Consider the following 13,612-nt stretch of genomic DNA (forward strand, 5'->3'; position numbering starts at 1 on the left):
CACACTGACTGTGTTTTTGTTACAGAGGAATTTTTTGAAACTGATGACAGGACCTGCCTTTGGAGACATGCTTGCTGTTAAGGAGATCCATTGGGTCTCTTTTTCAAATTCATCATTAATTTTCATTTGAGCTGCATGTTAACTTACTAAATGTGGAAGATAAATTAAATGAATACTTTAATTATTGGTAATTATTATTATTTCAATCAATTCTGAGTTAATGTTACAGTAAAACAAGTGTGGCTCTTTGGTTTAATAAAACATGGAACCTTGAGACATTTTCTAAGACACTGATGTGGTACTTTTAGTTAGCACAAAGCAATGTCTACAACCTTAAAAGTCATCTTATTGTAGTTTGAAATGAGGTGATTCACATGCAACTAAATTGTATTTGTTATGCATTTCATTATATATTTCCACTTTCTACTATTCTAAATGTCTTACAAACCTATTTTACTACTACTAATGTACGATCACGCCAAGCTACAATCTACAATGATTCCAGTTTCAGATTAATGACATTGCCACAGTTATCTAACTGACAAACAATATGGCTACACACTGAGATGGTTAGTGGGGCACTGGGTCTAACTAGAGATCCAGTGAGAGATCTTATGGCACATTTCTGTTAAAGAAACAGATGAGGGAGAGGATGACTACTCAACAGCAATGTAAAAACCACTCAACGCAGCACAATTATTTGATGTTTTAAAAATGTTTGTCCTTTTTTTCCACAACAACCCATGTCAAGAGCTGCCACAGAAAGGCCTCAAAGGAGACTGTCTTCCTGTGAAAAATGAACAGACAGATCGTTTGTTCAGCAGCTTATTATGGCTCATAGTTTTTTCTCATTAGTTTTTGTTGTTAGGTGACATCTAGTGCTCGTAGTATTTATGACAGGAGCAAAGGGAAAACTGGCGTGGCGTTGGATATAGAGCGACAAAGTCCGTGTGAGGAGGAGGCTGTGGTAGACGGATGGGTCAACAAAACACAGGAATATAACACAGGAGATCGATGTTCGATTCCCATGTGAAACCAGTAGCTTAGGCTATATTGTGTCTACTATCCATGATCTTTCGTTGTTATTATTGTAACCATGTCAACAAAGATTGTCTGATGTTCAGGAAGCACTTATTTCAACACAACCCATGATCTTTTCCCAACCCTAACCAAGCAGTTTTTGTGCCTAAACCTACCCAAGCCATTACCGTTATTAGTAACCACGACAACATTTGGTACGCCACTCTCGGTACTGTCACGTGTTTATTATGGTAACCATGACAACCGAGGTCCGGTACGCATGCCACCATAGGGGCGCTATTTCAGGAGACACTCCTATGGGTCGTATCAGAGGGTTGGAGGACTTGTTGCTCTTGCCGCCGGTGTGGGCGCTACATTATGAAACACTGCTCTGGGTTGTATTTGAGGGTAAGAACAACGACCGACTTGCATGTATGGAGTGGAGAATTTGTTGCCTCAAAGGGATCCGGGTTTAATAAGTAGTTTTAATACTGTATGCAGATCTGATAAAATAAATTAAACCCCACTCCCAATCTTAAATGTTCAACAAGAGACAGATACATTTCAGAAAATGATGCAAAATAAGTCCTTTTCACTGAAAACATTTTGACATATCACAGCAGGAACGGAATAGGTGTAAATAAAAATATGAATGATGGCTGAATTATATTTATTCAGTGTCAGTGTCACTGTCATGGTTTAATGCAACACTTAAATAGAACGGAACCATAGTTAATTTTATTATTTACACCTGTGCTTTTCTTAATATGACAAATCAAAATATCTGCAGTGCCATATTTGTTATTGTTTGTCCATAGTGCTCGACTATTGCCTACAAAACATCGGATTTTTGTCTGCTTTTTGGTATTACTTCCAAACAAAGACACTTGAATGCACCATGTCACATTTATGACTTGTCTTAAAGGGGGCAAAAGTCAAAGGACAGTTTCATGGAAGAGATGCGATGACCAACTCTGCTTCGGGGCTTTCACACCATCATCTTCCTTTTCCTCTTTCCACTTCTACTGCTGTAAACACAGCTCTGTCTTTGCATTTCAACCACTTGCTCTTTGTGTCCCATGTGGATGGACAAACAGACGCAAGAGTGTTACACAACCGCATCTGTAATTTTGAACACTAAATCTGATTATAAATGGTTCCTGCCACATCAGTGCACAACAGTAGTTCAGTAGTGCCACTACAGTAGCAAAAGAGGCACCTTTCACTGGTGCCATTTACTCTGTTGATAGGTCAAAGGTTATGCATTAGTAAAGCTGGTGAGATTATTTCTGCCTTTAGAGCAGCTCAACCTTAAAAGAATTTCTTCTTAAAAGCCCAATCCAATCCTTTGGTAACTGTTTATACTCAACTTCTGGAGTTTACCCGACTTTTAACAGAAGTGAAACAGGTCTAACATAGAATACAAAAACACTATTACTGTTAATTAGTTCAATCAAGACAATAACTTCAAGAACTGAGTAGAGTGGAGTGGACCCAATTTTTCTAAACTTCATTATGAATTGTAACACTAATACTACAGAGAGTCACTTCTTTTTCACATTTTTTTTTTAAAGTAAATATTTCAACTGGGATAATAATTCAGAAAGTGAACCGTAACATCTTGTGCTACTTTCTTACATAAATTAAGTTTCAAGTTGAGAAAACTTTTAAACGGAAGACTTTTCATCAAGTTTGGTCCACTTGTGATTAAAATTTGTGAAAGGTACAAATGCAATACCGGTTAAGCTTCAGAAACGTCCATGAAAATCTTACTTTTACATGCTCTGCTGCACTGCCACGCTTTCAACACCGCCTGCTTGGAATATCCGAAAAAATGTGAGAACAGGTCTACATCTTAAAAAGCAGGTAACTAATACTGTATATAAGTTGGCTGATGCCCATCCTTTAATATTTACAACAAATAGTACAAGAGTTCAATTTCTTGCCTTCATGCCGAAGCATCCTCTGCTCTAACTCCTGATTCTTTGCAAAAACAAATAACTTTAAAAGAGCAATTTAATTAAAAAAAATTATGAGGGATCACTGCCTGCTTCTCTCACCATAAATCCCCTCTTTCCACCTGGCTTTAACATGCATCTTGTGTCCTCATTGTCACTACAGTAGATATGATTAAGCTGGATTACACCTAAATCTGATATTAAAATGCATCGCTGGTAAACACATTGAATTTCTCTTATGCTTGCCAAAAGGCCTGTGATCTTGCATTCCTCACATGCTTTAAAACTGACAGTTAACACCTTGATATGCAGTTCATTTTCGGCAAATGCTTTACTGTCACAGTTCCATGACTGTTTGGACAACAAATAGATAGTTTTAATGTTGGCAAACATCTTCAGAAATGTTTGGATGATCAATTTTATTACTTTTTGCTCAAAATACAGCACAGTATAAGATGATTGTTGAGTAATAGGTTTTTTTCTGAATCCCTCTAACATTTTGGATCACATCCCACTGCAGTGTCTCACTTCCTCTCCCTCCCTGGCAACAATATTGTCTAAGAAAAAAGAGTGAAAATAAAAAAGGATGAATGAGCAGTCCCCTCTGAAACCTCCTCTTATGAGACCCGGACAAGAAAGTATAAATAGTTTCACTTTGAGCTGTCTGATAAACAACACAGTGATATCCAAGAATATTAGGTCTGGGCATTGTGCCAGTACGAGCTCCTCCACAGACTTTTTTATTCAGCTGAGATGGGAGAAAGGAGGCTGGCTGGTGCCCCAGACAGCTTCAGCTTGTAGTGTTAATAGGATGATACTAACCCAAGTCAAGAAAACTGTCAATTCTAACCTGTGTATATTGTAAGTCTGTCTTACACACACAAATAGCACTAATACAAATAAACACTCACATGCATGCCTTGTACACACAAGCACTTCCATTTCCAATACTGCAGCTTTTCAGAAATGCATACAATGTCATACTCCTTTTTGGACAAAGACATATTTGTTTTTAAACAAATATTTCAACATCTGGTTTGATTACTTTAATTACTGAACTAAGTAAAAACAAAGGTGACTAAAAAATGTTAATTGGAGTGAAAGAGTTTTGGTAAAATAACGGCAGTTTTTATGAGAAGGGAGCAGCTGGGTTACCTAAACTGAGAGGTAATTTAACGTGTGTTAGGCAGACAAACACACATACACAAACACACAGGTTCCCTTGCTTCACACTGTTAATCTAGGCCTATGGTTTGAGGCAGAAAGTGTTACTTTCAAGTGCACCGTGACTAAAGTTAGTGGACAGACAGCGCTGCCTGTGGCAAAAATACAGAAATACCCTGTGTCTGCATTGTGTGTGTGTGTGTGTGTGTGTGTGTGTGTGTGTGTGTGTGTGTGTGTGTTCATAATTTAAAGTAAAATAGTTTAAGCCTCATTGGCTAAAGCCCACTTGCAGTCTAAAGTCATTAGCATATTTCCACAGGATTGTACTTGAGGTTTTCTAGGGACAGTACCTTTGTTAGACTGGACAATACACTGCAGCATAATAGGACCAAACACACCTTTACATATTTATAAAGAAAACTAGAGTTTATAGATATACATACATGTGTCCACAATTGTACAACAGCACAAACACACAAAGCACAACACACTCGTGTGTATAATTAGATCTGTCAGAAACTGACAGGTTTTTTTTTACTATATATTTACTATATTTATATATAATCATGTTCAGGTATATCAAGTCTCTCGATTTTACTTGGAAAGCTTTAGGTGGCACATCATCTGCTTGCCCTGATATACGTTGGCGAAGGTGGCGAGTTCAAAATTAGCATAATCACAATTTGAGGATAGGGTTAGGGTTAGGGTTAGGGATGCTGAAAATAGCAGATTTTTACTTTAATTGTGTTCAAAGTGACTCCAATGAACAGTCTACCCTTTCTTTTCCATAAAATATATTAGGATACTTTGTGGTGACATTGGTGACATCTTGAAATCTCCTCAAGGACCTCGACAATTGTCCACAAGTCCCCACTTCGACAATCACCTCTGCAGCCTATACAGTACATGTATATTATGAGCTGTCTCCCATTTCACATAACAGACAAATGTGCAAACACTAGGAAGGATGCCAAAGGGGGTTTGGACAGAGATGTTTAAAGCTCCTGCCTCACATACTAATGAGAATCCATTACTGTCGCACTCAAATACACGCACACACACACACACACACACACACACATCCACACATTCTCATTCAGTGCACAAGCATCTGGCTACAGACACCCCTCTTGTCCCCTATGCCTCAGTGCCTGCCAATTACAAAAGAAGTAATCAATTCCACCACGGCCCCGTCCAGGGAAATCGACTTCAATGACACCAGCTACATGGCCGCTGTCTCTGTACCTGACAGCCACTTACACACAAGCAGAGACCCAGCCAGCCGGCTTTCTGCTGCTCTCTACTGCAGGGCCAAGCAAGACAAACCACAGCTTGCTTCCCAACTGGCAGCGGTACATTTAATATCATACATAACCTGTATTCAGCTGCACCAATGAGAACTTATGAAGTACTGTGAAGGACTAAAATATACAGTATCAGAAGGCTTGCTATTTTCTGATGATCAGTGTTTTTTTCAGTGGTGTTGACCAGACGTGTATTCAATTAAACTCAGATAAAATAAAATAAGTGGCACCTCTTCCGTATGAAGTAAAATTTAGGTAAACAGTCATATGGTCACACGCTTTTTTTTAAAATGACTTTTTAATATATAATTCCATGTTTACATAAAAGGCAACAAAATTACCTTGAAATTTCCCTTTTTTCACTTTCTAATTCAGCAAAGCAAAATTTGATGGTTAAGTTAATGAACACCTTCCTCTGGTGAAAAGACCACTTACTCATTTTCAATTACAAGAGTAAAAAATTTAGTATTTAGGTGAAAAGAAATAAACTGCACACCAAAACCAATTTATTGTGAAAATTAACTCCCGGCTTTCCATAGAACTGATGTTTGTGATTTGAACAGGATTTATTTCGCTTGAGAGCTAATTGTAGTTGTTTTCTGCAGTGACAGTGATACATGTATTGATTGTTTTACAGTGGGCATGAATTTTTGGTGCTGGTGTCGGTACTGTCATTTAATTAGTGAAATATCCAAGTGGCAAGGAACAAAAATAATCTATTTCCAACAGTCTAGCAGGCACAGATCAGATGATCCTGGTCAAGTTTGTGTGCTTACAAATTGGACTAACAAACAATAGCAATGTTTTAAACCCCCTCCTGTCTCTAAAATGTCTTTTGATTTCAGTAATGGGTTTCAAACACTGCACCATCTGTTATTAAATATTAACAATTGTGAACGGGCAACTGCATTGGCTGAAACAAACTTAGAGCATGTGTTGCCTGTTGGAGTTTGGACAGTGAAAGAAAGACATAGCTAGCTAGACACCCTCCTGTCAGTAATGTAAGACACAGAGCAGTGAGTGTACAGGAGCCTGCCAATAGCACACATTGGCTTAAAATAACATGCACAAAAGTAAAGACTTTTACATATTAGGGCTAACAACATTCTCAAGCTTGGCTAACTAGCTCCCATTGTACAAGTGGAAAACAAATGCTTCAGCACAATGGTTCTTTTTTCTTTGACACTGTCCCTACAAATATGTATCTGCTATTATTAATAATAATAATATATATATATATATATATATATATATGAATTCAATTAAATTTTTAATTTGAATTTTTTCAGTACATAACAATAATTCCTTACAATATAATTAATTTAATAATGCAACCGGGACCTGGATAAAGGGCATAAAATGGATGGATACACCAAGACAATGAGCTTCCCAGCTACTGTGGCAGAAGTGTCAGTGTTTATGGTCGGTCTGAAGACGCTGACTGAAATTCCATAAAAAATTGATTGAAAAGCCTCCTGCACGCATAATCCGCTGTCACAACAATCCCACACATATTTTATAGGTGTATAACACCTCCCAACAGGCTGCAATCCTATCTAAAAATATTTTTTAACTAACATTACTGCCTACAGCATGCAAGAGAAAAGATTTAAGAATTTGATGAATCAAATTTAAGACTTTTTACTGCGGAAACTCAAATCACTGTTTTTAAGACTTCAGGACTTTCCTGACCTGCAGTTCATACAGTTCATATAGTTCATATTTTCTCTAAAAAGAAAAAAAAAGAAAAAAAAAAGGTAAAGACAAAATAAATTTCAGTTTGTGTTTCTGAACCACCAATTATCAAATTACCACTGATTTTTGCATTGGTCTAAATCTCTAAACATCCTATGAGGTAAACAGCTACTGACGCTGATGCTCCCTGCAACATGGTTAAGACTCAAGGCCATTTGATACAGAAAAGGATGACTTATGAGGCTTCTTAGTCATGAGACTATGGTGGAATTTATGGTGTTGTGAAGGTCAGTCGAATCAATTTCTCAACACAGGAGTTACAGAGAACACTGTAAGCTTTAGTCAATGGAGTAATAAATCTCTTCGTTGCTATCATTCGTCTCATTCTCATCTCCATCACTTCCTCTGCACCTCCATTCTCCATCCACCTCCTCTTTCTTTTTTCATTTTTTATTTTCCAATATTTGGCCATTTGTCATGTTCTCCTACCCCCTCTGCCTCCTTTCATGTCAATGTCTCTCCCCCAACCCTCTCACATTTTGGTTGACTTATCTCCTCACCTTCTTCTCATAGTCGTCCCCCTTGTGTCCCTCCTCTTCCTCACAGTGCGTCAACAACACTCCTGACATTGTATGCTCAGCATGGAAGATCTGTCTGTGTTTGTGTGTTTGTGTGTGTGTGTGTACCTGCAAGTGTGCAATTATGTGTGTGTGTCTGGTAAAGACTGTAAAAACAAGCCTCAGGGACACACTGCTGCAGCTCTGCCCTTTATCTTCAAACAGTGGCATACTAAAACAAGTGCATGCGTACACAAGCATTTGTGTGTCTGTGTGCGGTTGTGCATGTGTTCATAGACATGTTCGCAATGTTACCTTTGGCCTCTTTGTACTCTTCACAGATCCTTCTGACGGCTGCCAGACCCTCCTGCTCATCCCTCCCAGCTGAAGGAGAAGGACACACACACACGCAGATTAATACAATGTCTGACAAGTCCTTAGAGGCTTAAAAAAAAAAAATACTGTTTTTCCTATCTTTAGTCAGTCCTGTGTTCTTTCATCTTATAAAAACATATTTCCAAGAAGGGTCCTTCAAATAAAAAGAGTTCCTAATTCAACCGTTTAGCCCTTGAGGAACATTTATGAATGTTAACAAAGATTTTGAGTAAATCCTTCTGCTTCAGTGAAGAGCTTGTTTGCAACCCGTTTCAAAGAATGCACAGTACTTTAAAAGCACAGTTAATTATACCATAAAATATGTATAAGATCTAAAATAAAAAGTAATCCAACAACAGTTCACAGCTGCTGTTAAGTGACACTACGATGCCAGCAATCCAAAAGTGAGAGCAGACCTTGGTCGTCCTGTTTTGACCTGGCTTCCAGAGATAAACCGGTTGTGAATCAACATAATCCTTGTTGTTAGTATTTTCGTCTTATAAGGAGATCACCAGAGCATTCACATAGTACTCAGATACAACTCAAAATAGCATGTATTGACAAGAAGTAGACAATATCTACTACACCAAATATGCATCAAAGTAAGACGATCCAGTGAAGGGAGACAAGCAAGTGAGCTAGCTTCACAAATCAATGAGTGATTTGTATTGATAAAATCTTGACAATACCTAATGTGTGGCTGTGATGTTAAATAATAGTGTTTGCGAAACTTCACAAAAATGTGTAGTTACTTGAACATTAGATACAGTATATTAGATATTTTAATATTTTCAACATGAGCAGATGCCCTGGTGAAAGATGCAGTCAATGACTCTCTGACTCAGGACTGTTTACAGAGAATGTCTGCATACAAATGAACTCTGCTTCTATTAAAGAGGGATGAAGGAAATTACAAGCAGAAGGAAAAAAATATAAGAAAGAAGACAGAGAGACTGTGTCTAATTTACAGACCCTCATTTTCAAAAGAACCATTCCAAAACAGTTAGTTGCATGTACGCATGTCGGGACACACAAACACACACACACACACACACACACTCACACACACACACACACACAATATCAAAAACATAGAGATACAGATAAAATTTTACCCTCACTGCCTATGAATTAGAGCTGACAATCAGTCAATTAAATGATTTGTCAATCCATAAAACATTAGTTGAACGTTAGCTGGTTCCCACTTCTCAAATGTGAGGACTTGCTACTAACACACCGAATGACTACACACACACACACACACACACGTGCAAACTCTCTTTATACCCAAACTCATAAACACAAATAGCCTTCACGCACACTCTCATTTCCTCTCTGCACACACCAACACACAGAGACACTAATCTTGGATTATCACGCAGGCCTTTTCAAGGGCACAGCATCATTTACCCTGATGCACTGCGGTTCAGGCTGGGCTGAAAGATGTGTCTCTTCAGGATGACGTGTCACAAGGGTAACACAAACACACACACATTCAGGATAGACACACACTGATCCTGCACACAAATACAGTTTTTTTGTTTGTTTGTTTTTTTTTTTTTACACAAATAGCTGCTCTTCAATTGGATTCTCTGCTCATGGACCAACAGTCAATGAGAACGCTGCATATCATTAAATACACATTTTTGCACAACTACTTTCGGTCAAAGCTCTCCATTAAAATAGCCACTGATTAAAACTATGCCCTGAGGAAATAATTTGCCTACTAAATATTTTGGGCTGGGAGTTGAAAATGTAACCTAATTATTTCACTTAAGTAATCTTGCTGCAGCTGAACAAATGGATAAACTGAGCATGACAAAGAAAGTTGTAAGATACTGTACATACTTTAGTTCAACATTTTCTGAAATATGCTTACTTGCTCTCTTTACAACAACGCAGTGACAAAATGTGCAGGTGAGATGCAAAAGTTTTCACAGGCACGATGGTACCAAACCTGGCAACTTCACTGTGACAACAACATGTTGAGATGGTGCACTCAGTCACTGCACTTAGCTGCATATTGTAGTTAGCAATTGGTTGGCAAGTATGGGTTACTCAGAAATGAGATACATTGTGTTAATTACTCATCATAAGAGCTGTTGGTAGGGGTAGTCCTGATCTCCTTTGCCTCCAGTGTTTATGATGAGCTGTACATAACGTGTAGCCATGACTAGTATTGAAAGCAAATCAGCAAACTTACCAAAATGTTGAAATATTCCTTTAACTCTCCATGTAAAATATGGCTTTATCTTTGAATTAATGTGAATGTAAAACATGAAAATGAGATTTAAAGTTGGTTCAAGTTCAAGCTGTGCATCAGCTTTAAAGGCAAACTAGCATATTTCGATATGCTAATGCAGATTTACTAATCATTAATTTAATGATCGGACCATGCAGATAATAAGTATGCAAACTTAAGACTGTCAGCTAGTTGTGATTCAGATTTAGCAGACCAAAACCGATGGCTTTGGGTGTAAAATGCAGTTTTTTTTTTATAATTTTCTTTTTTTTACAATTTTTCAAAAGATGTGTGGTGGAGAAATCTCATATTAAATACAGGTTCCTATTATTGTGTGCCCTGCTGCCCAGCCTTTCCATGCGACAGTGCTACAAGAAGGTAATTTCTCACCACTTACAAGCCCTTGCTTATTGGCATAAATGGATAAGTACATTTCCCAAGGTAAACCTGCACAATTCTTGGTTAATGAGACTGGAAAACAATCATCACAGCAGCATGACTGATAGTTCACTGGTAAATTTCAAGTCTCATGTAACCAATTTGGCCTCCAGAGACTTCCACTTCAGCAAATGCAATAATGTCAATATTCAGAAAACAAAGACTCCTTCGTGAGTCCAATTTATCAATCCCACATATCACAAAGTGTTATTTAATGGAAAACCTAATTTAATGGCACTTTTCAGAGTAGAGCAATGAACTAATGCATTCAGCTATTAAAAGGTTACTAAACAGTTTCTGTCATGGCCAGTGGCCTTCATAAATGATCTCATGAAATGTAAGAGGTCGGCACTGATTAGGAAACAGAAGGAGAGAAGAAATCTGTAAATGTTGATTTCTTTAAGATATCCGAATTACAAATTAATACACGCATTATTGCTTTGACTTTTTTAAACCATGACAAAGCTGATGCATCAAGGTGCTTCATGTCCTTGTTGCATCAGTCATGGTAGTTAAGTCCACCATGACTGTTCTGTCCATGTTTGTTTGAAAAATAAAGTTTATCATGTTCAAGTAAATGTGTGTAAAAGATTAACAGAATTACACAAGAAAAAAAGACATTCATACTGCACACATTTGCCATTTTAGTAAAGTCTCAAATTTTACATTTTCTTATTTTTTCTATTCTTTTTCATGGTAGGATTTACTGGTGTTTTTGCTGCAGCAAAGATTACATTTTCCAAAACAGAATAATCTTAGTTTCATGATCTAAAAATATTGACTTTCCATCAGAACCTGCTCAAAAAGATTTAAAGCTCAATTGCACACTGGTTAATATCCATCTCTGGTATTGGACAGCATTTGCAGAGTCTCAAACCGTAAACTCTCACACGAGCACTATGCTACCACTCCACCTGAAATATGCATCCACTCCATTACCAGAGAGGGATCCACTTTACCATAAATATCCTCACTTCATGAATTATCTCAAGAGTATTTGAAATGGAGGCACACTCTGAGTCCCGTGTGATCAGCTTCAATACACATAGGATTGTCTGGGTCTACAACAGACACTTAAAGTTCTTCACGTATTGATTTTGTGTGTGTAATCATACGTAGTGTTCAAGTCTCATTTATGTTCTGTTCAAACCGTCTCCAAGGATACTCTGACATTGACTTTGCAGTATACACTCTGAATGAATAAAGCAGAGTTTTCTTCAAAGTTTTGAAGCTCGTGAACTGAATTGAAAATTCAGTCTCACCCTGGAAGTCAACTGTGTAAAAAAAAATACAGCGGTTCTCTGCACAGCATCTTGGAGCAGTAATGTCCTGCACCCAAAGTGGGTTTTTATATATGAGAAAAAAATGTACTGAACAATTTCATGGTATATGAAAAACATCCCTGTCTAGTATTCACCACCACCACCTCAACTGAATGTTACTTAAGGTAACACCACACCACCAGATTTCCTCCTCATATTTCCCCGACTGCTTCTTTGAGGCAGACTTTGCACAGTTGGACAGCTGCAATGTCAAAAATAAAAAGTATTATTAGACGATGGTGATACACAGGCCCTTGATCTTATCAACTGTTATTTGAATTTCCCTTTTTTTTTGCTTTACAAATGGGTCATGTTGGATCTTAAAAGCTTTACTCACTTTATAAAATCGGTTCAACCATGTTGTGCTCGAAATCTCGATGACTGAATGAATAATAAACACAGAGGACTACGCTCCAATAACAAGAATGAAATGTTAAGGGGCCAGTACACTCTGTTAGAAGTGCTTATCAGTTGGAGGGACGGCCTTAGAAACCCCCTTCCCCCTTCCTGAAGTCGGATTAGGGGGTCTGTGTTCAACCATTTCTGTAACTTTCTGAAAATGGCAATCTTATACTGACACCCATTTCCCACTGTGATTGTCCAGCTACACAGGTGAGAAAGTACACTCGGTTTGTGTTTCTCTCCCTAGCTCTGTTTTTTTATTTGTTACACAATTATTTGTGAGTACAACCCAGTGCAATACTATGAATATCTCCCTGGAGAGGATGTCTGAAGATGAGTGCCTTTATACCCATATTTAAATGATATCACATTTTCCCCACCCCCTATAATGGCAGGTTTTTCACCCTGCCTTGTTTTTTTTCCTTAAGTGGTTGGACAGCATGTCTTAGTAGCATACAGTAGTCTAAACTTTAGTAGCAACACAACCAAATACCACAAAGACCATACCAACGTTTGGCAGTGGGCTTGGGGTGGATATTCTTATCTAATAACTCTATTATTAGCAGATAATATCATATTTTAATTGAAAAACTGTGGAGCCTGTCTCCATGTCTGCTACACATAATGACAATGCTGCTGAACTGACAGATGATTAAGTGACGTGATGAAAGATGAAATCAGTATCAGAATGTTTATCAGCAGTTCTCCTCACCACAGAAAACTCTGTGTCATTAGGAGGGACCGTGCTCTCTCCAAGGTGCTGAATCTAGAGATCACGATGGTTCACCTCAGCGTCTTATCGTCTGCTGGGGGAGCAGCATCGGAACCGGTGACACCAGCAGACTGAATAAGTTGATCAAGTAATTGGCTGCAAACCAGACTCCTTTATAGTGGTGGATGAGAGGAGGACACTGAACAAACTGTCCATCATGGACAGACAGGTTCAGCACCACTGTCACAAGGACCGATACAAGAAATCTTTCCCATATATATAATAACTTCCCTTTTCAACTTTGCACCTCTGTGTAACAGAGAATTGTCACAACTTGCAGTTTATAGTTTGCACAAGTTGCACATTATGTACTGTGTATTGAGACACTTGGGTTTATTTTGTGTTAGAGCTATATTTTTGCTA

At 38.0% G+C, this 13,612-nt stretch overlaps 1 protein-coding gene across 2 annotated transcripts in view; it reads right to left on the minus strand.

Annotated features, from left to right (window-relative positions):
• LOC111218122 (dehydrogenase/reductase SDR family member on chromosome X-like) overlaps positions 1-13,612 on the minus strand; it is a 30,733-nt gene that overhangs the window by 11,623 nt on the left and 5,498 nt on the right. For both annotated transcript variants that reach the window (XM_022740246.1, XM_022740245.1), the window contains exon 3: positions 8,014-8,082. In XM_022740246.1, coding sequence (XP_022595967.1) covers positions 8,014-8,082 — 69 coding nt within the window. The remainder of the gene's footprint in view (positions 1-8,013; positions 8,083-13,612) is intronic.

Source organism: Seriola dumerili, unplaced genomic scaffold (assembly GCF_002260705.1).
Source record: "Seriola dumerili isolate Sdu_G_001 unplaced genomic scaffold, Sdu_1.0 BDQW01000052.1, whole genome shotgun sequence".
NCBI lineage: Eukaryota > Metazoa > Chordata > Actinopteri > Carangiformes > Carangidae > Seriola > Seriola dumerili.